The sequence below is a fragment of the Trachinotus anak genome, unplaced genomic scaffold (assembly GCF_046630095.1).
Source record: "Trachinotus anak isolate AG129_WGS33_773 ecotype Australia unplaced genomic scaffold, CSIRO_AGI_Tana_v1 ptg000015l, whole genome shotgun sequence".
Taxonomy (NCBI): domain Eukaryota; kingdom Metazoa; phylum Chordata; class Actinopteri; order Carangiformes; family Carangidae; genus Trachinotus; species Trachinotus anak.
The window spans coordinates 13,615,141-13,634,564 of NW_027273866.1; the positions used below are offsets into that span (position 1 = coordinate 13,615,141).

At 43.6% G+C, this 19,424-nt stretch overlaps 1 protein-coding gene across 1 annotated transcript; it reads left to right on the forward strand.

The window, feature by feature from the left end:
* The first annotated feature begins 251 nt into the window (after positions 1-251).
* znf106a (zinc finger protein 106a) lies at positions 252-19,344 on the forward strand. The gene is made up of 22 exons (XM_071497526.1): positions 252-357; positions 2,422-2,504; positions 2,917-2,978; positions 4,502-4,696; positions 6,412-8,340; positions 8,418-8,883; positions 9,224-9,293; positions 9,555-9,709; positions 10,402-10,462; positions 10,774-11,094; positions 11,762-12,584; positions 13,104-13,153; positions 14,394-14,539; positions 14,643-14,777; positions 14,937-15,053; positions 15,170-15,361; positions 15,642-15,704; positions 15,861-15,980; positions 16,128-16,199; positions 16,444-16,515; positions 17,236-17,382; positions 17,685-19,344. Exons 2-22 carry the CDS (start codon positions 2,424-2,426, stop codon positions 17,739-17,741), a joined length of 5,334 nt encoding a protein of 1,777 aa, XP_071353627.1. The 5' UTR covers positions 252-357; positions 2,422-2,423; the 3' UTR covers positions 17,742-19,344.
* The last annotated feature ends 80 nt before the right edge of the window (positions 19,345-19,424 follow it).

Genomic DNA, 19,424 nt, shown 5'->3' on the forward strand with positions numbered 1-19,424 from the left:
AACATTAATGCGTGAGTAATAACAATCAATTGATATAATACATAATTATATGACAGTCACAAGAAACGTTTTACCGTATTGAGTACTTTTATTAGGACATTCAATTATTTGTGTGGAATTAGTATTACTTTTACTTTAGCAAAGGGTCTGAATCCTCTCCCAACACCTAACACTTACTAAAACAACAGTTACTTTTCACCTCTCAGACAAGACTGTTTGCGGTAGCCGGTTTTTCCGAGATGCTCTTGAACGCATCCTGGGTTGTAGTTCACTTTGGGGTCGAGGTGGATGTTATTGTTAGCTTCAGCGGTGGATGAGAAAATGCTGTAGCCCCACACACATTTGGATGTTATAAAGGTAGTCAACAGTCACTTGTCAGTGCTTACAACGTATAAAAACATCCCGTATTAGCTGCACTCCCTGTCGCCTTTGTGATTAGTAACAGTTTAACTACATTCGTTTATGTTTCGTCGGTGTCGCTGGCTAGCATACTGTTGCTAGCTTGCTAACCCACTAGTTAAATGTTTTACTTAACAGCTCAAGCTGAGGATAACTCTTTCAACAGTTGTAATTCGTATTAACAGCTTATAACTCATGCGGCTGGGAAGTCTGTTGACATTTTTTGTTTGCTCTTTAACTTAACGATTAAGGTGGCACAAAGGTTTATGCTAATTTAGCAGCTAGGCTAACAACAATCAAAACCAAGTTAACCATAAGCGTCTTTTAAACAGTAAATAAATACTTATGGTTGGAGTAGACGAGGGTTTCTTGCTTAATAACGTTAGATGTAATCGCTATCAAAACATCAGATGTTCGACTGTTGTGCGACGAGTGATTATAAACTTCTGCACCCAGTAGCTAACTGTTAGCAGCTAACTTAACAAGTCGCTGGTATTTAGATTATTTGGGTAGACGCGCTTTTGTTCTCTTTCTGATTCCGCAAGCACTCACAGATACTCAAAGATAGCTTTGAACCTAAAGCTACATTATGTGGTGATCCTTCAATATGTAATTTAACTTTAAGTCAACTGTCCTTTTCAGTTTTGCATGAACAGAAAAAAACCTCTGTGATGATTGATCATTCTGTAAAGCAATCCCACATCAGACCATCATTTACCTGAACCCTTGCATGATTTTGATCATTTTTCCGTAAGTGCAGCAGCTAACATCACTGTTTGGGATTGAACGGGTGCATAACACTGTCCAGCCTGCTGCCCCCTAGAGATTCATGACCTGAGAGGGAATATGACCCAGGGATCCTCTAATATTATACTGTAAATAGCTGCCCTCTGGTGCTTTTGCAGAGAGGAGAAATAGTGATGGAGGTATTGTAACAGTCAACATAATGTCATGAACAGAATATAGACCAGAGTCACCAGTCTTTAACTGTGGTGATTATTAGACCTATTCTGCATTAAACTTATTTTTTTTAACTACTTAATCATTCAATATGGGGAAAAGTCAGGAAGCTGTGCATCTACAGATGAAAACAAGAGAAAAGTAAAAGTATAAGACGGAAGGTGACACAAAACACTGTTCAAATCTCTGTTCAATGCATATTGATTTTAGACAGATTAGCTTTCATCAGGTGAAGCGGATCAGGAGTTTTGTGTAATGACACCGTGTTCTTTAACTGCTAGTTTGTGTCGCCAAAACATTGCATTGATAAATAAATGATTTATTTGAGCTGCTTTTATTGTGTAGGTATCCTTCCCCTTTCTAGATTTATTTTGATTCATCTTACGCCTGAACCAAACACAGCTGAATATACACTTCCAGTATTTCTTTCTCTGACTACAGGTTTTACAGTTCTTAAAACATCAATCATAGAGATGTGAAGGATGTTTCCCCTCGTTGTTATGGTTTAGTTTCTAGACAGTACCAGAAGTATTACTTTTATTTATACTTAATTCATAAAGTATTAACATTTTGGCACAGAACAAGGCCTCCACATGCTCAGCTGCATCTTAACTTCAGCAGCAGTTAACTCGTGGCCGGCGTTCGTTTCCCACCCTGTTTGTGAACGTCAAACACGTCCAGACATGGCCTTAGTGCTGCCGTGGCTCTACTGCCTCCTGGCCGCAGAGTTGCTCCATCAGCAGACTGGAATTAGACCAGTGTCCAGGTGGAGCCCTGCTGGCATTTGGGCTGTGGTACTGAGGCATGTTGTTGAATAGCTAGGTGTGGTTGTATGGAGAAAATAAGCCGTAAACTCCCTCCACTGTGTTGGTTGGATTTGTCTGACTTGTTGCTAAGAGCTCAATTACAAACATACAGTACATACACTGTACATAATTATCCAGCATAGGTTGAACCCCACTGTTTGTAATTCAGGGTGGTATCACTGAACTTGTTGCTCTGGGCTTTTTAAGCTCTTGATTCTTGAGTCCTTTTACTTTAATACATTTCCTCTATTGACAGTAATGGGCCAAGATCCACCCACATCAAAAATGGCGGGAGACAGAAAGTGCATCCTCTGTGAAACAGTCCACGTCTCCAAGCAGGTAATTCACCCTCAAACATGGTTGATATATTAAATAATAAATATATAAATACTGTAGGATTTCATTGATACATACAGGAGCTCTGGCTGCATTAACACTCTTTTTACGTGAGTTGTGTAACATTAAGGATTTTACAAATAATATATATATAATCAATATGTATATATTAAGGTCACAATTTTTATGTTTAAGTACTTCTATATACTTATTTTTAATTTTTGCCCGCATCAGTATGATATTACACAAATATAACACGTAACATTTTTCTAAATCATCTGCGTTCTGGAACATGTAAATTCCCTCTCTTGTGAAGTGTCATCTATTGTGTAATTAAACTTAGAAACTCTTAAGTGTTTTTGATGTATTCGTGGATTCCTAAAAGAAAGGCTTTATTTCGAACTTGCATCTGCAGGAGATGGATGAGCACATGAGAAGTATGCTGCACCACCGTGAGCTGGAGAAGCTCAAAGGCCGGTGAGTTGTTGTTATGTTTGTGCAAAAGTGAACAACATGCACAGATATCATAGAAATCTATACTATAAGACTCTAAATATCACATTATAATAATTCTGAAAATTGCAATGATGTGTTGCAGAAATACACCAATGTTTTATTTCCCAAATATTGTGGACTGTACATTTTTATTCAACAAACCGTATTTTAAAATGAGCTTGTAACATTAAAACAAAAGCTTTGACTGTGGTTCAAGAGTTTTATCTGAATCCATTTGGGTCACGGGGCACGTGTGCACATGGGCACGTGTTGGTAAAGTGGATATAGGGGCAGCTGTCTCAACTGTGGCACATATATTTAGACACAATCTCTCCGGAACAACAGGCATGACCGATAGAAGGCAACTGGCTATCTTGTGACTCCCATGTAGATTACTAAAAGTATGTGGCCCGGTGCTGACTCGGAAGAATCTCGAGCAGCGCAAATACTGATTCAGGTCTTGAGTTGTTGCTAAGTTACTGGGCTTTACATTAATATAAACAGTGACATGCAAAGACAGCATCCTTTTAAAGATAAAACATGGATATGAGCAGTATGCTGTAAGTGCCATGTTTGGGTATTAGGAGGGGAGAGCGGTAGTTTCACAAGAGTTTAGAAAACTGCCTGTTCAGGGACGGCTGAGGCTTAACTTTATCCCATTGCTGAGAAGAAACGTGTCGAACCAAAAAAGTAACCCTGACTTATTGATAAAGAGTTTGCCAACTGCACGAGAGGTCAGAAAATGGCAGCATGCCATGACACAGATATGAAAAAGAAATTGAGAAAGAGCCAGCAAAGTCACTACCCCTATCAGAATCACAGGGTGACATAGTTGGGACAGGTTTTGAAGAGGAGTCTGCGAGCAGCTGCACAAGGCTCCAGTTACATAGGCTTGGCTTGGGATTGGTCGGCAGGATGCTCAGGCCTGTTCTAATAGCACATGCTGGCCTGGAAGGGGGGGTTGGGTTCTAGCTGTCAGACAGGAGTGTGAGGTCAAATACAGACATTGCCTTCTGTAGAGACGCAGAGCGCAGCAGACACCATCATGAAAGGGCACTAGGCTGAGGGCGCCGTGCCTCTCTCCCCTCCACGCATCCCAGTGCTGCGCTGCACGGCCCGTCGTGGTGGCTGGACATAAACAGCTCGATTAGCATGCTGCCTGGGTCCAGCCTGGCTGCTCCTGCCCTCACCCTGCCTCCTATGGCCTGCTGAAGACAGGAAAAACAAGATCAGGATGATAAAGATTTGAACTTTCTTTTTAACAAGAGCAAATTATAAGTTAGCTACCTCCTGATCTGTGACGGATAGAGAATTTGGCGAGTTATTTATTTTTTTAAGGATTGTTGAGTATTCTCCTTTCCTGATTTTATTTTGACGTTGAAGTAACAGACAGCAGAGCCAGAGTACGTTGCTACAGGCTCTGCAGGCAGGAAAACCAAAGCAGACGAGAACAGAACGATGCCTGAAGGAGCGATTGAACGCCCGCTCTCCCCTTCCCTCCCCAGGGACTGCGGACATGAGTGCAGAGTGTGCAAGGTAACGGTGGTGAGCCTGACTGATTATGCCAGCCACATTTCCAGTCCCTCACACAAGCAGAATGTGGAGGCTGCGGAACAAAAGCATGCTGGGAACGACCACGAGGAGGACTACTTCGACCAGGCACTGGCGGACCTGATCGAAAAGAGAAAAGAACAGATCAGGTAACACAATCTTGATTCAGCACATTTTTTAAATGTTATTAGCTTTTAAGCTGGAGGAATAATAAACAGGACTAGTTGACTAGTAGGTTTTAAGTATTACAATTTATGTAATAAATATATTGTTATAAATATAATAACACATTCCCTTTATCTAAAAGTTTAAAAAGTTAGCTTAATCCTAACCTATACTTTATATTGACTTTATGATTAAGCCACAAACGTAGAGATAGGTGACCGCTCACTGCTGTGTGTGTACACACTGTGAGCCATGTATAGTCACATTCTGCTCAGCGGTGCTCACAAGACTCTTTTAGCTGCTGCTTCGTGTTGACCGGTGTCTGGAGTCGTATGTCAGGACACAACCTAAAAAAAAAAGCATGACTGCACACATAAAGTTCAGACCTGAGTTTCCTGCCCTTTAGAAGAAGAAAAACACAAATAAAAACCTTCACTCTGAACCACACAGGGCTTTTCTTTGATAAATATTTCTTCCATGTTTTATAGACACAAACCTCAAAAGAGTTTGACCTGTAAGGCTACCATATGTGTGCAGGTTTTTCTGAAAACACACAGTGTTGATCTCGCTGTCCTCGCTGGAGGCCTCAGAGGAAGCGTCACACTAGAGCAGCTGGGAAAGTGTGTGTGGAGATTGTTGAAGGCAAAAGCTGGCGTTCAGCTGTCAGCCCGTCACATGCCAGATATTTTCCCTCTGCAGGTCAGAGCTGTAGGTCACGCTGTGAACCAGTCCTAGACGTCTGCCAACAGTGCGCCAAGAGATACGGTTGCCAGGGAAACTCGTTAAACGGAGTCAAATACATCTGAAATTAGCATATTTTAATGTTATTTACCATTACTGCAAAGGAGTCTTTACCCTACATGAACTTTTTTTTGGCCACTTGTGGGCAGGAGAAGCAAACTGTGAAGACAACTTTTTACATTTTACATTTTACACCACCTTTTGAGTTCATTTGGCAAACTTGAAATCTAAAACGAGTGTAAAGTCTGAAACTCTCTGCAGAGCTAAAGGTCAGGTGATAATTTTCTATGTTCATCACTAGAAATGATCCCTTTCACATACAAGAAGTCACATGATCCATTGTGATTACATTTGTATTTGTTTCACATTTCTTGTGAGGGCATTGTGGCTGTAATACAATTCTCACTAAAGACCACTGAGCCAGTACCTTGTGTCTGATTCTCTGGAAAAATTCATATAATAAAAAGTTAGGCAGTGCTTTACAGAGAGAAAAGAGGAAATAAAAGGAGAAAAAACAGAAATTAAAAACAAGAAAGAAGAAGAATGTCAGCTTTAAAGCTTCCGTTTATGCACAGTAGCCACTTTATGAGGTACAGCTGTGCATCATAGTGTAATTCAGTGCAACAGGTCTGTCATAAATTCTACTACATACTGTAGTCAAAGGTGGTTTTATACTGGAGGGCATTATACTGAGCGGTGTCCTCCCTGTATGGACACATTAGAGGGACAGAGTATCAGAAATACCTCTGAATGTAAGGCAGTCCAGTACAACACAGCCACTAACCATGACCATATAGGCATAAGCATATAAGCATATAATTGCATTGACATCTCCAGGATGGTGTCAAAAAACATAACACTGCAAGCATCATAAACCCAGACTGTATGTTTGAACAGAATGCATTTGATTGCACAGGTGCTAATAAAGTGCATATCTGTATCTGTCTCCTGTTTGTAGAAAAGAGAAGGAAGCTGCTGCTGCAAAGCGGGCAAAAGAAGAGGAGGAGAGTAAGAGACAGGAGGAGTTTCAGCAGCGGTTAAAAGATGCGAAAGAGCGTTACCGGCTGGAGTGCACCTGGAAGCAGCAGTCACAGGGGTTCGGTGGATCTGGTCACCACAATACTTGGTACAGGGGCAACAGATATAATGCCAGACCAGGCGAGCCACGACCCTGGCACAACAATAGACAGGGCAAGAGTGCCACCTGGCATGCTCAGGAGCCTCCCAACTTTCAGAGGTGGGCCTCTGATGAGTTTGCTGGTGGAAACTTGAATTGCCAGGAAGGGTGGAACAGGAGGCAGTTGGATCAGGGTGGATTTGCTGGTAACCAGCATAGTCGACTGCCTTGGCTCAGCAGTGGAGGCAGTAGTAATGGGATCTACGGCCACAACAATATCTCCCAGTATCCACAAAGGGGCCGACCCATAAGCCTCTTGGGGGCTGTTCCTACCTGTCCACCTCCCCCCAGTTTTTTTTCCCGCGCTCTTAACCAGTTTTCACAAACACCCAATGACCAGAGAGGTCAGCAGGGTGGTGGGCTTCAGAATGGGGAGGGGCAAACAGCAGAATCCGACCACAACAGCAGTAAAAGCTCTAAGACCTTTGGTAGCAATCCAAAGCTGGACAAGGCCTGTCGCTGGTCACCCTATCCAGTCACAAAAGGCCTTGAATCTGTGTCCCATAAAGACTCCAACCCAAACTCATCAGAGAAGCACCTCAAAGTGCCCAAACCACAGCAGCAAGACAAAACACCAGAAACCAGTGCCTTTACCAGGCTGTCCCGACCTGAACAGAAAACAGGGCAGTTGACCTCTAGTGGACAAAATGTGGAAGAGAAAATGAGACATAAAACAAGTCCCAAAACCAAGCCCAGAGAGACGAGCAGCAGCAGCAGCAGCAGAAGCAGCAGTGCTCAGAGAGACGGCCCCCAGAACACCACATCTGCTCCTCCCAACCAGAAGCCCAATAAGCCACTGCTGCATAAGGATAAGGACAGGAAGACGTCCTCAGTTCCTGGTCTCAACACTGGAGCCCAGCTCAGTAAGGCCTCCAGTCAGGCTCATGCACAATCAAAGCCAAGTGCAAAGCAGAGTGGACTCAGTTCTAAGGCTCCATCTGTTGGGCCCCTGAAATCAAAGCAAGAACGGCAGCTCCCAGAAACCTTCTGCAAATCAAGACAGACTGTGTTAGAAAAGAGAGGCTCTTTGGACAGCTCGAGTGACAACAGGCCGGAAACGGCACGGCACATTGTGGAGGAGCAGCAAAGGGATCATGCTCAGAGTCAGACAGGAGTAAACAAGGAGAACAGCTGTAGGCAGAACGCAACTAAACCAAATTTACCCGACTTGGTCAGGCCAGAAAAGCCTGCATTGCAGTCTTCAGACAGCAGCCAGTTTCTGCAGTCGTTACAGGTTAGCACCTCTACCATGGAGAGCCCAGAGCCCGCAGCCTTGAGCAGGGAAGATGAGGAGAACAGGAAGAAAGTGGAGAAGCAAACCTGCTTAGTGGCCCCAGGTGAAGCCATGCAGGCTGTCGAGGAAGGGCAGAGCTCAGAGAGCGACGCCTCCAGAAGTGGCGAGGCACAGACAGTCTCAGGGTCGAACACAACAAGTCTGTCCAAACTTGACCTGCCTCCCGTCTTAAAACGTGACCTGACCAAACACATCAGCTCTAAGAGCAAAGCAGGAAGCCACGAGCCCAACCTGAACATCGCCCGACGCGTGCGAAACCTCAGCGAGTCACGGAGAAGTGACACAGAGAAGGACTCGGGGCTCAAACCCACAGTACGGCAGCTCATCAGCTCCTCCGGGTCTCGACGCAATGTGAACTGGGAACAGGTCTATCAGGAGGTCAGGAAGAAGCAAGACAAAGGGAAAGGCATGCCAAGGTGAAGATTGATCTTACATTTAGATTTCAGTTACAGTCCTTAAAAGTTGCTTCATGTAATGTTCTGTCATTTTCCAGGTTTGGGATAGAGATGGTGCCAAACGAGCAGGAGGACCACAGCCAGGAGGAGGATGACATTCCCCTGCTGGAGGGTTTGCACTGGGAGTCGTTGATAGACATCTCTTCTCCAGGTGCTTCCCGAAAACGCTCCTTATCAGAGAGCAGCCTCGCCCCTGCATCCACTCCCTCCCTCTTCACGTCCCTCGTGTCAAAGGAGACGACGGAAGGAGAAAGCCTGAGCTCAGAGCAGCAGGTGTCCTCCATCTCTCCCGTGTTCGCTCAAGGCAACAAAGACAGTCACTGTGGAGAAGAGGTGGAGCAGATGCTCGGTCAGTCTGAGGCTAAAGCACAGAAGCAGCCTGACAAGCTAACATCAGTGACAGTGAAGGCCCTCCAGAGATCGGACTCAGTGCTCGGGGACAGCAGCTCAGGGACGGAGCAGCTGGACGGTCAGGGAACGGGGAAGAGGAGAAGAGCAGCTGGGGTGAGTAAAGGAAACAGAGTTAAAGGAGAACTCCACCTATTTTACACATCAGAGTGAGTTAAGAGACTACAAGTTTGATAATGAAAAAAAATCTGGGGGAGTGATGTTATTGGACCCCTGAAGCCTGCTGCTTGCAGAACCAAGCGTCCATGAACATAACACACACTAATCTCTGACTGATCTGTTAGCAGCTAAGTTACATTGTGGGGAATGAAGGGATAGGTTTTTGAAAGGGAAGTAGATTGCAATGTTAATTTGGTGGAGTACTCTTTGGACACTTGTATTTGTGTTTATTTTAATACAAAGGAGCAGGATGTGACCGTCTCTCTGTCTCTTTCAGGATGTTCCAAGCGCAGAGACGTCTTGTTTGGAGCACAATAGCAAAAGACGGAGGGTCAAATCCAAAAAAGGTTAATGTCTTTGATTAATAATTGTCCTTATTATTATTTTTGTAAGGGCATAATTAATAAAATGATAATATCAGTAATGAATCCATATTGAATTTGGGTCACAGTGTATGTGCTTGCTGTTGTATATTCTGTTAATGTGCTATGATGATTTAGGCCAATGCGCGGTTGCAGCTAAACTCATTTTAAAATGACAGATACTGAATGAAATCCACAGCAGTGTTGCTGCTCATGGTTCTGAAGTGTCCTTTGGGTTGTGTGCAGAACGTTTACAGATCGACCAGCTGCTGGCTGTGTCTCTGCGGGAGGAGGAGATGAGTCGCTCCCTGCAGACTGTGGACACCAGCCTGATCCAGGCCCGGGCTGCACTGGAGGCTGCCTACATGGAGGTGCAGCGTCTGATGGTGGTCAAACAGCAGGTAAAAAAAAAAAAAAAAAAAAGATCTCTGTCGTTTCAAGGTTTATCTCTTCAGCTAATTACATAATGGATATGCCCAGGGTCTGTCCCACACTTAGATCAATAATGAGTTGCAGCGCCTACACACTTAACACTCACTTTTCATTTTGATTCCTCAAGAGCAGGTTGGTGTGAACGTGTTTGTGAACATCCATGTTTCAGTGTGTAGAGTGTAAGACAGAGTGTTAGGTTCTCCCCTCTGAGTGGATGATTCTCCGAGTCTCAATGTCCACAACTGAACTTAAAGGATATTTGTCGTCTTGGCAGCCACTTCATTATTTCCATTGTTGTGGTGGTGAGGATGTAGCTGCTGTACAAAAACGTCTCTTCTGTCCTCTAATCTTTCACTGTTGGACCGCAGTCTGAGAGAGTGATTGTATTTCCTGTAAGGGCTGGGTGGAAAGTGTCTCTTCACTCAGAGGACCACAATTTCATATGCCACTCTCTCTAACTATTATTAGTGTATGGATGACACTGTTTAAAAGTATAACAGTGTTTCTGCATGTTAAATAAAGTCAATTCATGTTCAGGCTTTACTTTTAGGCTCCTTATTTTCTTTGCTTTGCTGTAGGGTAATTATTGCCTCAATATTTCTCACTTAGAGGCAACAATATTCACTTTCTGATGGTTCTTCTGTGGCTTTGTCTTCCTCAGATGACTGTAGAGATGAGCACACTGAGAAACAAACGCATTGAGTTACTAAAAGGGATGCAAGGTAAGAACGCGTGTTGTGTAAAATGCATTCAGTTGTAATTAATGCAGTAAATGTTTATTTTCAGTGCTAATAAGTGCATGTGAGGTTTAAGTGGGGATGCTACAGAATTTGCATGCTCCAACAACTATAACTAACTACAGAAACCAATTCTTATTATAGCTATTTGACCCTAACACTAGTTGTAATCATTGAATACATACAGTACAATACATTGAGGCTCTTTTCCAGGGTGAGAGTGTATGGTAGATGCAGAAAATACAACTGAAAATAAACAGTGGAATGAAGCTTTTGTGGTGTGTTTGTTTATACAGGTAGTATGGAGGTAACACCTCAGCTCAAACTGAAGGAAGAGAAGATGGATTTCATAGAGACGGACCCACATGTGCCCTCCTCTGTTACGCTCTCCTCTGTAATGGACGCTGCTGCTGCCGGCGCCCCGAGTCCTAGTCCTCTCATTCAGCGTGCCTCCCCTCCATCCTCCAGCCTTCCCTTCATGCCTGTCGTTATCAAGCAGGAGCCCCAGTCTCCGGTCCATGTCAGCTCAGAGCTGGACCCTCTGGACACCATCACCCACTGTGCTCACAGCACCACACCGGAGCTGCGTGTGGCTCCTGCTGCAGCTTCTCCACCAGGTAATGTCATTTAATGCACAGTGTGAGTATATCAGTGCCAGGGCAGTGCAGAGATTTGATAATCGTGCCACCAATGTCTTCTTTTTATTCATTATTTATTTTATTGCTCCTTGATCACTGTCTCTGTTGTTATCATTGTATCTCTTTGCTCTGGAGTTTTTGAGGCTATGGAGAAATGTTTTTAAGAGCAGCTCCCTGTTTTCTTCCTGTCTCATGCACATGAGGGATGTTGTCTTCAGTACATCTGGACACTTGGTGGCAGTGATATGCCAAGAAGTGAAGCAACGTGTCAGTCAATAGCAGTCAAAAAGAAAACTGCTGTCCAGCACACAGCAAACACAGCTGATTCCAAAATATCAAACAACATCAAAAATCCGACCTGTGTCTGATTTAGGACCACATCTGGAAGTGGCCCAAATCAGAATAGTGCTCACACCGAACAGATCTGAGTCACAAATGAGGAAACACATCAGATATGGGCCACGTTTACCTGCAGTCTGAACGTAGCCTGGTACTACTATAATAGATGTTCATAGATTTTATCTGCCAGATTTTTTACATTTAGATAAGTGCAGATAAAATAGAGAAAGTACTCAACTTCTGTTTTGTGTTCATGCCATTTAAATCTGCCTTACACTGATCCACATGCCTCTGAAACTCTTTGCAGATTCTGCCCTGAACTTCCATCCATCTCTTGAAAGAAAGTCTGAGCTGTACCAAACTAACACAGAACTTATGTGGGAGAAGTTTGGAGACCGTAAAGAGAGCCCGTCGGGACTGGCCGAGACAACGGAAAAGGCCATACAGACAGCAACTCACTGTCACACCCATTCCCCTGACTCTAAAGCCTCTATAAAGCTTCTCTCACCCAGCAGGAGGGGCTCTGAGGTGGGGGGCGCTGTTGACTGTGCCACCACAAAGACCTTTGAGCCTCCCTCTGTGCCGTCAGTCCTCAATCAGCCCGCCTCTCCATCCGAGCTGAGCAACGGAAAGCGTGTGAGGAAGCTGAAGAAGAGGAAGGTGTTGAAGAAGGCTCAGGGGACGGAGCAGCCTGAGAGCAGCGACACTGAGATAGATGGAGAGCCGCTGAGGCCGAGGTGGCTCCGCCCATGCCGGAGACCCAGTGGAGGCTCTCAGGTCAGCACCTCCACTCTGCCTACAGAAGACAGGGAGGGCGAGCTGAACATGGAGAGCAGCGAGGACGCGCATAAGATGCCGTGTCCGGCCCCCAGACCTGAGAAGCCGGACCACAGTTCCTCCAAAGACATGGTAGAGCTCCCCCAGGTGGCCCCCGCTGAGCTGACACTGAACTTGGACTCAGAGGAAAGCATGGAGGTCACCGCAGCCTGTCAGCAGCCTCACATGGACGCCCCAGCTCCAGCTCCCACTCCGGTCCAGATCCCAGACTCCTCCAGACCTGAGCCGCAGAGTCTGGCCTGCAACGAGGTCACCTCCACCAGTGACATGGAAATATGTAAATCCTCTGAGAGGTGAGAGCTTTTTCTGTTTCCTCAACCTTTTCTTATTTTCCAGGGACATGACCCACACATTTATTATTTACTGACCCCGACAGCTTCATTCTTGACCTTTGGACAAAACAATCTCAACTTAAAACTCAAAGATATTCACATTACAATGACACAAAACTGAAAAACATGAAACTTCTTCATGTTGAAGAAGCTTAAACCTCAGAATATATGTTTATTTAATGACGTAAAAGATGAATCAGTTAAATGTTTTGTTAATTACATTTCTGATCAAAAGATAGATTAATCAAATAATCATAGCAGCTATAAATAAGTGGAGTTTGAGTTGAGGTCGGGCAGTCAGGTCCATTGGTAATTAGAGTTAAATTTGTTTTATTTATAATTATAATAAATGGGTATGAACAATAAATAAATGTCATTTAAAACATTTATGATGCAGTAAAGTGTAAAAATGTGTATGGCGTCTGATCACAGATCATTTAAAAGCAATCATTTCACCATTACCACCTCTTCTCCCCACAGTGACATGTCGTTACCCGTCACGTTGCCCAAGATAACGAAAACCTCATCAGGTATGTTCCTCTGCAGAGAGCTGTTCATGGTGTGAGGGTCAGTTTATGCTTGAGCAGACCTAGTTTGTACCACATGTTTTCAGACCGTGTGGGAAATCATGGAGTGAAAAGCGGACTGTGTAGAGATGTGGAGAGAAGAGAGACATTTTCAGCCTGCTCTTGGGACATTTGTAGTGTTGCACTCAGTTGTCCACATCAAAAGTGAGAGAATTAATAGTCAAGAGTGAAAAAAGAGAGAAGAGAGCGCACACCGTTCTCACCTCCACACAGCTGGCCGATCATGACGCGAAGTTAGTGTAAATGTTGGATTTATAATTTCTGAAAGTTACAGCAGTGAGTCCTCTACCTAATCTGACGTTGGAAAGATGAGAGGAAGTGTCTGAAGCTATTTGACCATCCGACAGAATAGTTCAGTTTATTGGCAGCTTCAATTATTTATTTACTATATTGAACACACTGTGGTTAATCTTTAAGATTTTCATATTGTGTTTTTCTTGTAAATAAGTTTCGTTTTATCTCCCCATCATTTTGTATTTAGCATTTTCACCATCCCTAAATCAATAGAGAGAAATCAGAAGTTTGAGCACGTTATCAAACACACAATCCCATCACACTCTGAGCAGCCAGAATTAGAAATGTCGCACTCCCTGACCAAATTAAAATAGACTCTGTAGCACCTAAATGACTTTTTATGGACAAGATATTCATAGAGCCGTTGACCCACAGTGACCCCGTGCAGCTTGACGACTGCTGTGATGAATGGACGCAACTTTCTGAGAATGTGTATATTTAACCTGTTGAATATTGATCGCTGCTCAGCCCCTTCTTTAGATGTTCATGCTCTGTCCAGCATTTAGAAAAAGAAAGAAAGCGACTGGTGTGTGTTTTGTTTTTTTTTTAAGAGGAGAGATTACTGTTTAATAAGAAAATTAAGAATAAATGAATATCTTAATACATTAAGACAAATTACAACCTGGAGAGAGTTTGGAGAACTAGAAACCTGCACCAGTTTATCATTGGTGACCAACAACTTTGGATATATTGTCGTCCTTTAAGCTATGAAGACAATGATAATTATTTTTAAACTGAATTCAAGCATTTTAAGCAAATTGCATGTATTCATCTGATTCAGTCTTCATGTCAGAGTGTGGCTCTGTGCCTTCGTTCAGCATACATCGTTTTCTGCTTTGTTGTTTATCTTTGTTTGTGTTTGTCTTCTGTGTGTGTGTGTGTTTCTCAGATGCATCCTCTGACCACGGCGAGGATGATCTGCCCACTGAGGGGGCGTTCAAGGGCCACCAGGAGGCGGTGAACGCCATGCAGATCCACAACGGGCTGCTGTACACGTGCTCAGGAGACCGGACTGTCAAAGCCTTCGACCTGGTGGTGGGTGCCGATGATCACTGATGGACCCACAAGCTCATTAACATCTGTCACAAATATTTCAGCAGCTGCCACAACACAACATTCCTGTATTTTCTTGTCGCAGAGTCATAAGTGTGTGGGTGTGTTCGAGGGTCACACCTCCAAAGTGAGCTGCCTGTTGGTGTCGGCGACTCCCTGCCTGCATCATCGCCTGTATTCTGGTTCCAGTGATCAGACCATCCGCTGCTACAGTCTCAAGGTGAACGCGCACACTCTTCTTCTTCTGTGGAATATCAAATGAAGTTAAAGTTTCTTACTTTCAACATCAAAGATCCCCTTTAAGAGACGTGGTAGTTTAGTACTGGATTCAGTTTGTGTTGTGGTCTCTGACTCTGTGATGTTTCCTTCGTGTTCACAGTCACAAGAGTTCGAGCAGCAGTTTTCTCTGTCAGACCGAGTCCTCTGCCTCCACAGCCGCTGGAGGACCTTGTACGCAGGCCTGGCCAACGGCACAGTGGTGACCTTTAACCTGAAGGTGAGAAAAAGCGTTGCACCGTGAGAATCTCACTCAGTGAGTCACTGTATATTGGACTCTTGGTTTCCCACGTTACTGCTGGTGATGTAAATGTAATGTGCAAATGATCCGTTCAGACAAACAAGCAGATGGATGTGTTCGAGTGCCACGGGCCGCGGGCCGTCAGCTGTCTGGCCTCGTCGCAGGAGGGAGCCCGCAGGATCCTGCTGGTCGGCTCCTACGACAGCACCATCAGTGTGAGAGACGCCAAGAACGGACTCCTGCTGCGCACGCTGGAGGGACACACCAAGACTGTCCTCTGCATGAAGGTAGGTCTCAGACATTACAGAAGAAAACTGAAAGTAAGAAATGAGAAGGAACAAGCTCAAGATTCAATTTATATTTTGATTTACGCCTGTTTTTTCAAAGACGTTTTAATAAAGGTTTGTTTAAAGTGTGTTTTTTCCAGAGAAATATTTGAGGAAATAACTTATTATTTCTCTACTTCAAGTTTTAATTCTCTCATGTTTAACTTTTTAATAGTGCTGAGGATTCATTTTCTTTGAGACTGAGTTTATTTCCTTATTGTTTGTCTCTCCGTTCTCTCAGGTGGTCAATGATCTGGTCTTTAGTGGCTCAAGTGATCAGTGTGTCTACGCACACAACATCCATGTGAGTTTATCCCTTTATGCATAATACAATGTGGTTCCTGTTTATAATTCTAGTTGTTTTATTGAAATAAGAAACCATGTTCACCGTGTAGCTGAATCACAAATGTATTAATGAATATGTGTCCGTCACACTGTATTTTCTCCACATTGTGTACAGACAGGAGAGCTGGTGCGGGTCTATAAAGGTCACAGTCACGCTGTTACTGTAGTGTCCATCCTGGGGAAGGTGATGGTGACCGCCTGCCTGGACAAACTGGTCCGTGTCTACGACCTCCAGGTCTGCATCCTCAAACCATCTGTCCTCACAGATTCATTTCACTCAGACTTAGTCTGACTCTGCTGTAAACATCAGTTTGACAATATTTCCATGGCTCTTTTTTTAAACAAAATCTGAATTAATTTCTATCTGTTCTGACCTCCATAGTCTCATGAGCAGCTGCAGGTCTATGCTGGACACAAGGACATGGTGATGTGTATGGCCATCCACAAGAACATGGTGAGAGACTGGATTATTCCACAGCTACACACAAAGACAATGAAATTAAAACAGAGACGGTTGTTGGAGCTGCAGAGATCCTCATTTTGCAGCAGCATCTCAACTGTAGAGTAAAAGATTACAGTTAAAAACGACAGTAATGATCTTCAGTGTGGTCATGTGATGGGGATCTGTTGGATTTTAAATGATGATCTTAAAAACTAAGATATTAACCCATCATTTGTGTGTGTGTATTGTGTTTCAGATCTACACAGGCTGTTACGATGGCAGCGTGCAGGCCGTCAAACTGAACCTGATGCAGAACTACCGCTGCAGGGTAAGATCAGGGACGGGGAGCAGTACTGAGAGGAGGATGGAAAAGTTGTGGATGAAGAGTTTATTCAGATGATTGGGAAGAGTTGATGACACAACATGTGGATGGATTTCATTTAGGAATATTTAGGATGTAATAGAAGAAATCAAAACACAACAAATCTTATGTTCACGCACACATTTTCTGCTGTTAGAGCATTTTATCCCTTCATCAGACAGCTGTAGTAAAGAGAAGGAGAAAGGCCCCTGACTGAACCAGGGACATATGATCACCTTCTTAACCCTTGAGCCACAGGGGCTGTCCAGTCTGACAAAAATGTAAACATGAGGTCAGGCCATCTGTGTTTGTCCAGTGATGCACACACATTGTGAAAATACAGGCAACAGGAATCCAATGCTGTCACCAGGGGAGCAAAGGAAACACAGCAGCCTAATGTGATGTTTAGAATTGAAGTGTTTTGTCATGAGGCAGTGTGGGCCTCCCTCTGGTCTCCTTTTTACCTCCTCTTATCTGATCTGATTAATTCTAGATGCCTGAATAGGTAACGTTATATATAAAACAAAAGACTATGAATATATCAGGAGGAAAATGTTTTTTCCTGTTTTCAAGTAAATGTCACCGGGCGAAATCTGTTCTGTCTGCACCATGAGCCTCTTGGGTCTACAGACGTCCTGAGCGTGTTGTCCCTGGTTATAAGAGGCTAACGCTGTCTTCTGTTGACAGTGGCACGGCTGTTCGCTGGTCTTCGGGGTGACGGAGCATCTGCAGCAGCACCTGATCAACGACCACACCAGCACCAGCTTCCAGACGATCAAGTGCCGCTGGAAAAACTGTGAAGAGTTTTTCTGTGCACGCAACAGCTCCAAGCAGGTAAAACAAAGTGTTTTGCCTTCGACTCTGTTTTAACACACACAGGGTCACTGTGGCACCTGTAGTTCAGTTCATGCAGTCTGGATCAAGGATCAAATATTTTGGGGCGTTAAAGACTTTGACGACATTACTTAGAGCTCTGGGAAAGAGTGCTGAGCATTTTAAATTGTTTTCTGATGCTGCACTGACTAAGTGAGAAAATAACTGGCAAATTAATTGACTCTGAAAATAACAGCCAGCTGCAGCCTTTAGCTGTAGGTACGCGCTCTAAGCTGTGGATCTGTCGTGTTCCTCTCTTGCAGGGCATGCCGGTGCACATGCAGAAACACGCTGAGGAGGAGACTGAACTGGAGCCTTAAGGGCCGGTGATGGGAACATAGTTTCCTCCTGAGCCCTCTTCCCTTTCCTGCTACCTTCACCCCCCCCACCCTGTTAACCTCCCATATTGGGGGGGATGTTCTTGGGACCCACTTAACTTAGCAGCGCTCCTGTTGGAGCCTGATGAGTGGCGTCTGACGACTCCATCCTTTATGTTCGGTGTTGGAAACCAACCGTAATACAATCACGAAAAGAGGGTTGGTTGCGCTGTCGTTCTTTTGTTTTGTTATTTTTTTAAATGTTCTACAAAACACGACTTTCTCTCTGTCTGTCCGACCACTGCAGCTCCTCTTTTCACTGACCAAAGTAAGACAAAGAAACACGTAACTTTTGTTTATTGAAGAAACTTCAGCGTTGCCGGTATCGGAGAGATTTGTTCTGCTTTTCTTTTGAAACTGCAACAAAAACCAATAATAATCATCATCATCCAGATTGGTTGGCTACGATATGGCATGGGTTAAGAGGTGTTTTTATTGTTGTTGTGCAGTTGTGATGTGTCATGTTGAGCAACCTGTACTTACTTTTCTTTTTCTTTTTTTGTTTTCTTTTATGTAGTTGCCATTATTCACTCAAAGTAAAGTTTTGTTTATGACAATCATGACGTGGTGTATTGTCCCAGGTTCGTAGTTCAACAGTGTGAATCATCGTTTTGAGGGAGTTTCATTGAAGTGACAGAATTTATTTATTTTGGTTTGGTTTTTATTTTATTTTCAGAGGAACCCAGTTCTTTTTGTTTCGTTAGCGGTTTAGGATTACATTTATTTTATTTTATTTTTTTGTTGCTCATTCAGGTGATTTAAAGGTGTTGAGGGACTTTGGTGCAGTGTTGTGTGACTTGGCTGAGGCTGCCATTTGAGAATTTACATTTGCGGTGATAACAGAACCAAGACATGGACATGTTGGCGTGCGTATTCCTACATGTGTTTATCTGTGTGGGTTTATTCCTTGTGACTGTCGACAGAGTGGTTTAAGGAGCTCTGTTTTCCATGAGTGAGTGTGAAGTACTGTTTTTATGACACCATTTCCTCCCTGGAAATGTTTTGTTTTTGGAGTTTTATATTTGGAGCATCGAGCAGAAAAGGCCCCCGGAGCTGTGTTTCCCCACAGTGAAGAGTTTTCTAATGAAGCGAGGAGGTGAAGGATGTTTAGAGGAGGTGTTTGATGGAAGAGCTTGAAGGGAAGAATTAGGATTCATCTCCCATGCCATACCTCACCCCCTTAGAAACAAGTTGGTAACACAACGCCACTTTTTTAAAGGCACATTCAGCCTGTTTTAACGTGTGTGAAAGCCCGGCGGATGCTCTCTTTAGCAGACTTTGTGTGGTTACAGCTCTCTCTTGGTTGTGTCCTCTTTTGAGGTTTTTGTTAACCTGATGTTCTCACGGCCGCCAACTTCCAAAATCTCTCCTCACACTCGTTATTTATGACTGAGGAAGGCGTGCAGTTCACCTCGTACCTGGCATTCCTGAGTTTCTTCAAGTTTTTCAGTTATTATCGTTGTTGTGACAGGATATTTTTTATGAAAGTGCAATCAAAGAAATTGTTAATAATAATAAAAAAAAATGTTGCAACATTATAAAACAATTTTCTGTGTCTTCTTTATGGTGTTCTTTGATTTTAAATGAAACCAGAATTTTAAGGTCAAAAACTCCACAAGTCACATC

Excerpts from the sequence above, each read along its gene's own strand:
- znf106a (XM_071497526.1), top strand. The coding sequence starts at position 2,424 with ATGGGCCAAGATCCACCCACATCAAAAATGGCGGGAGACAGAAAGTGC. Across the intron at positions 8,884-9,223 it reads AGAGGAGAAGAGCAGCTGGG|GATGTTCCAAGCGCAGAGAC; the intron begins GTGAGTAAAGGA and ends TGTCTCTTTCAG. Across the intron at positions 10,463-10,773 it reads GTTACTAAAAGGGATGCAAG|GTAGTATGGAGGTAACACCT; the intron begins GTAAGAACGCGT and ends TTGTTTATACAG.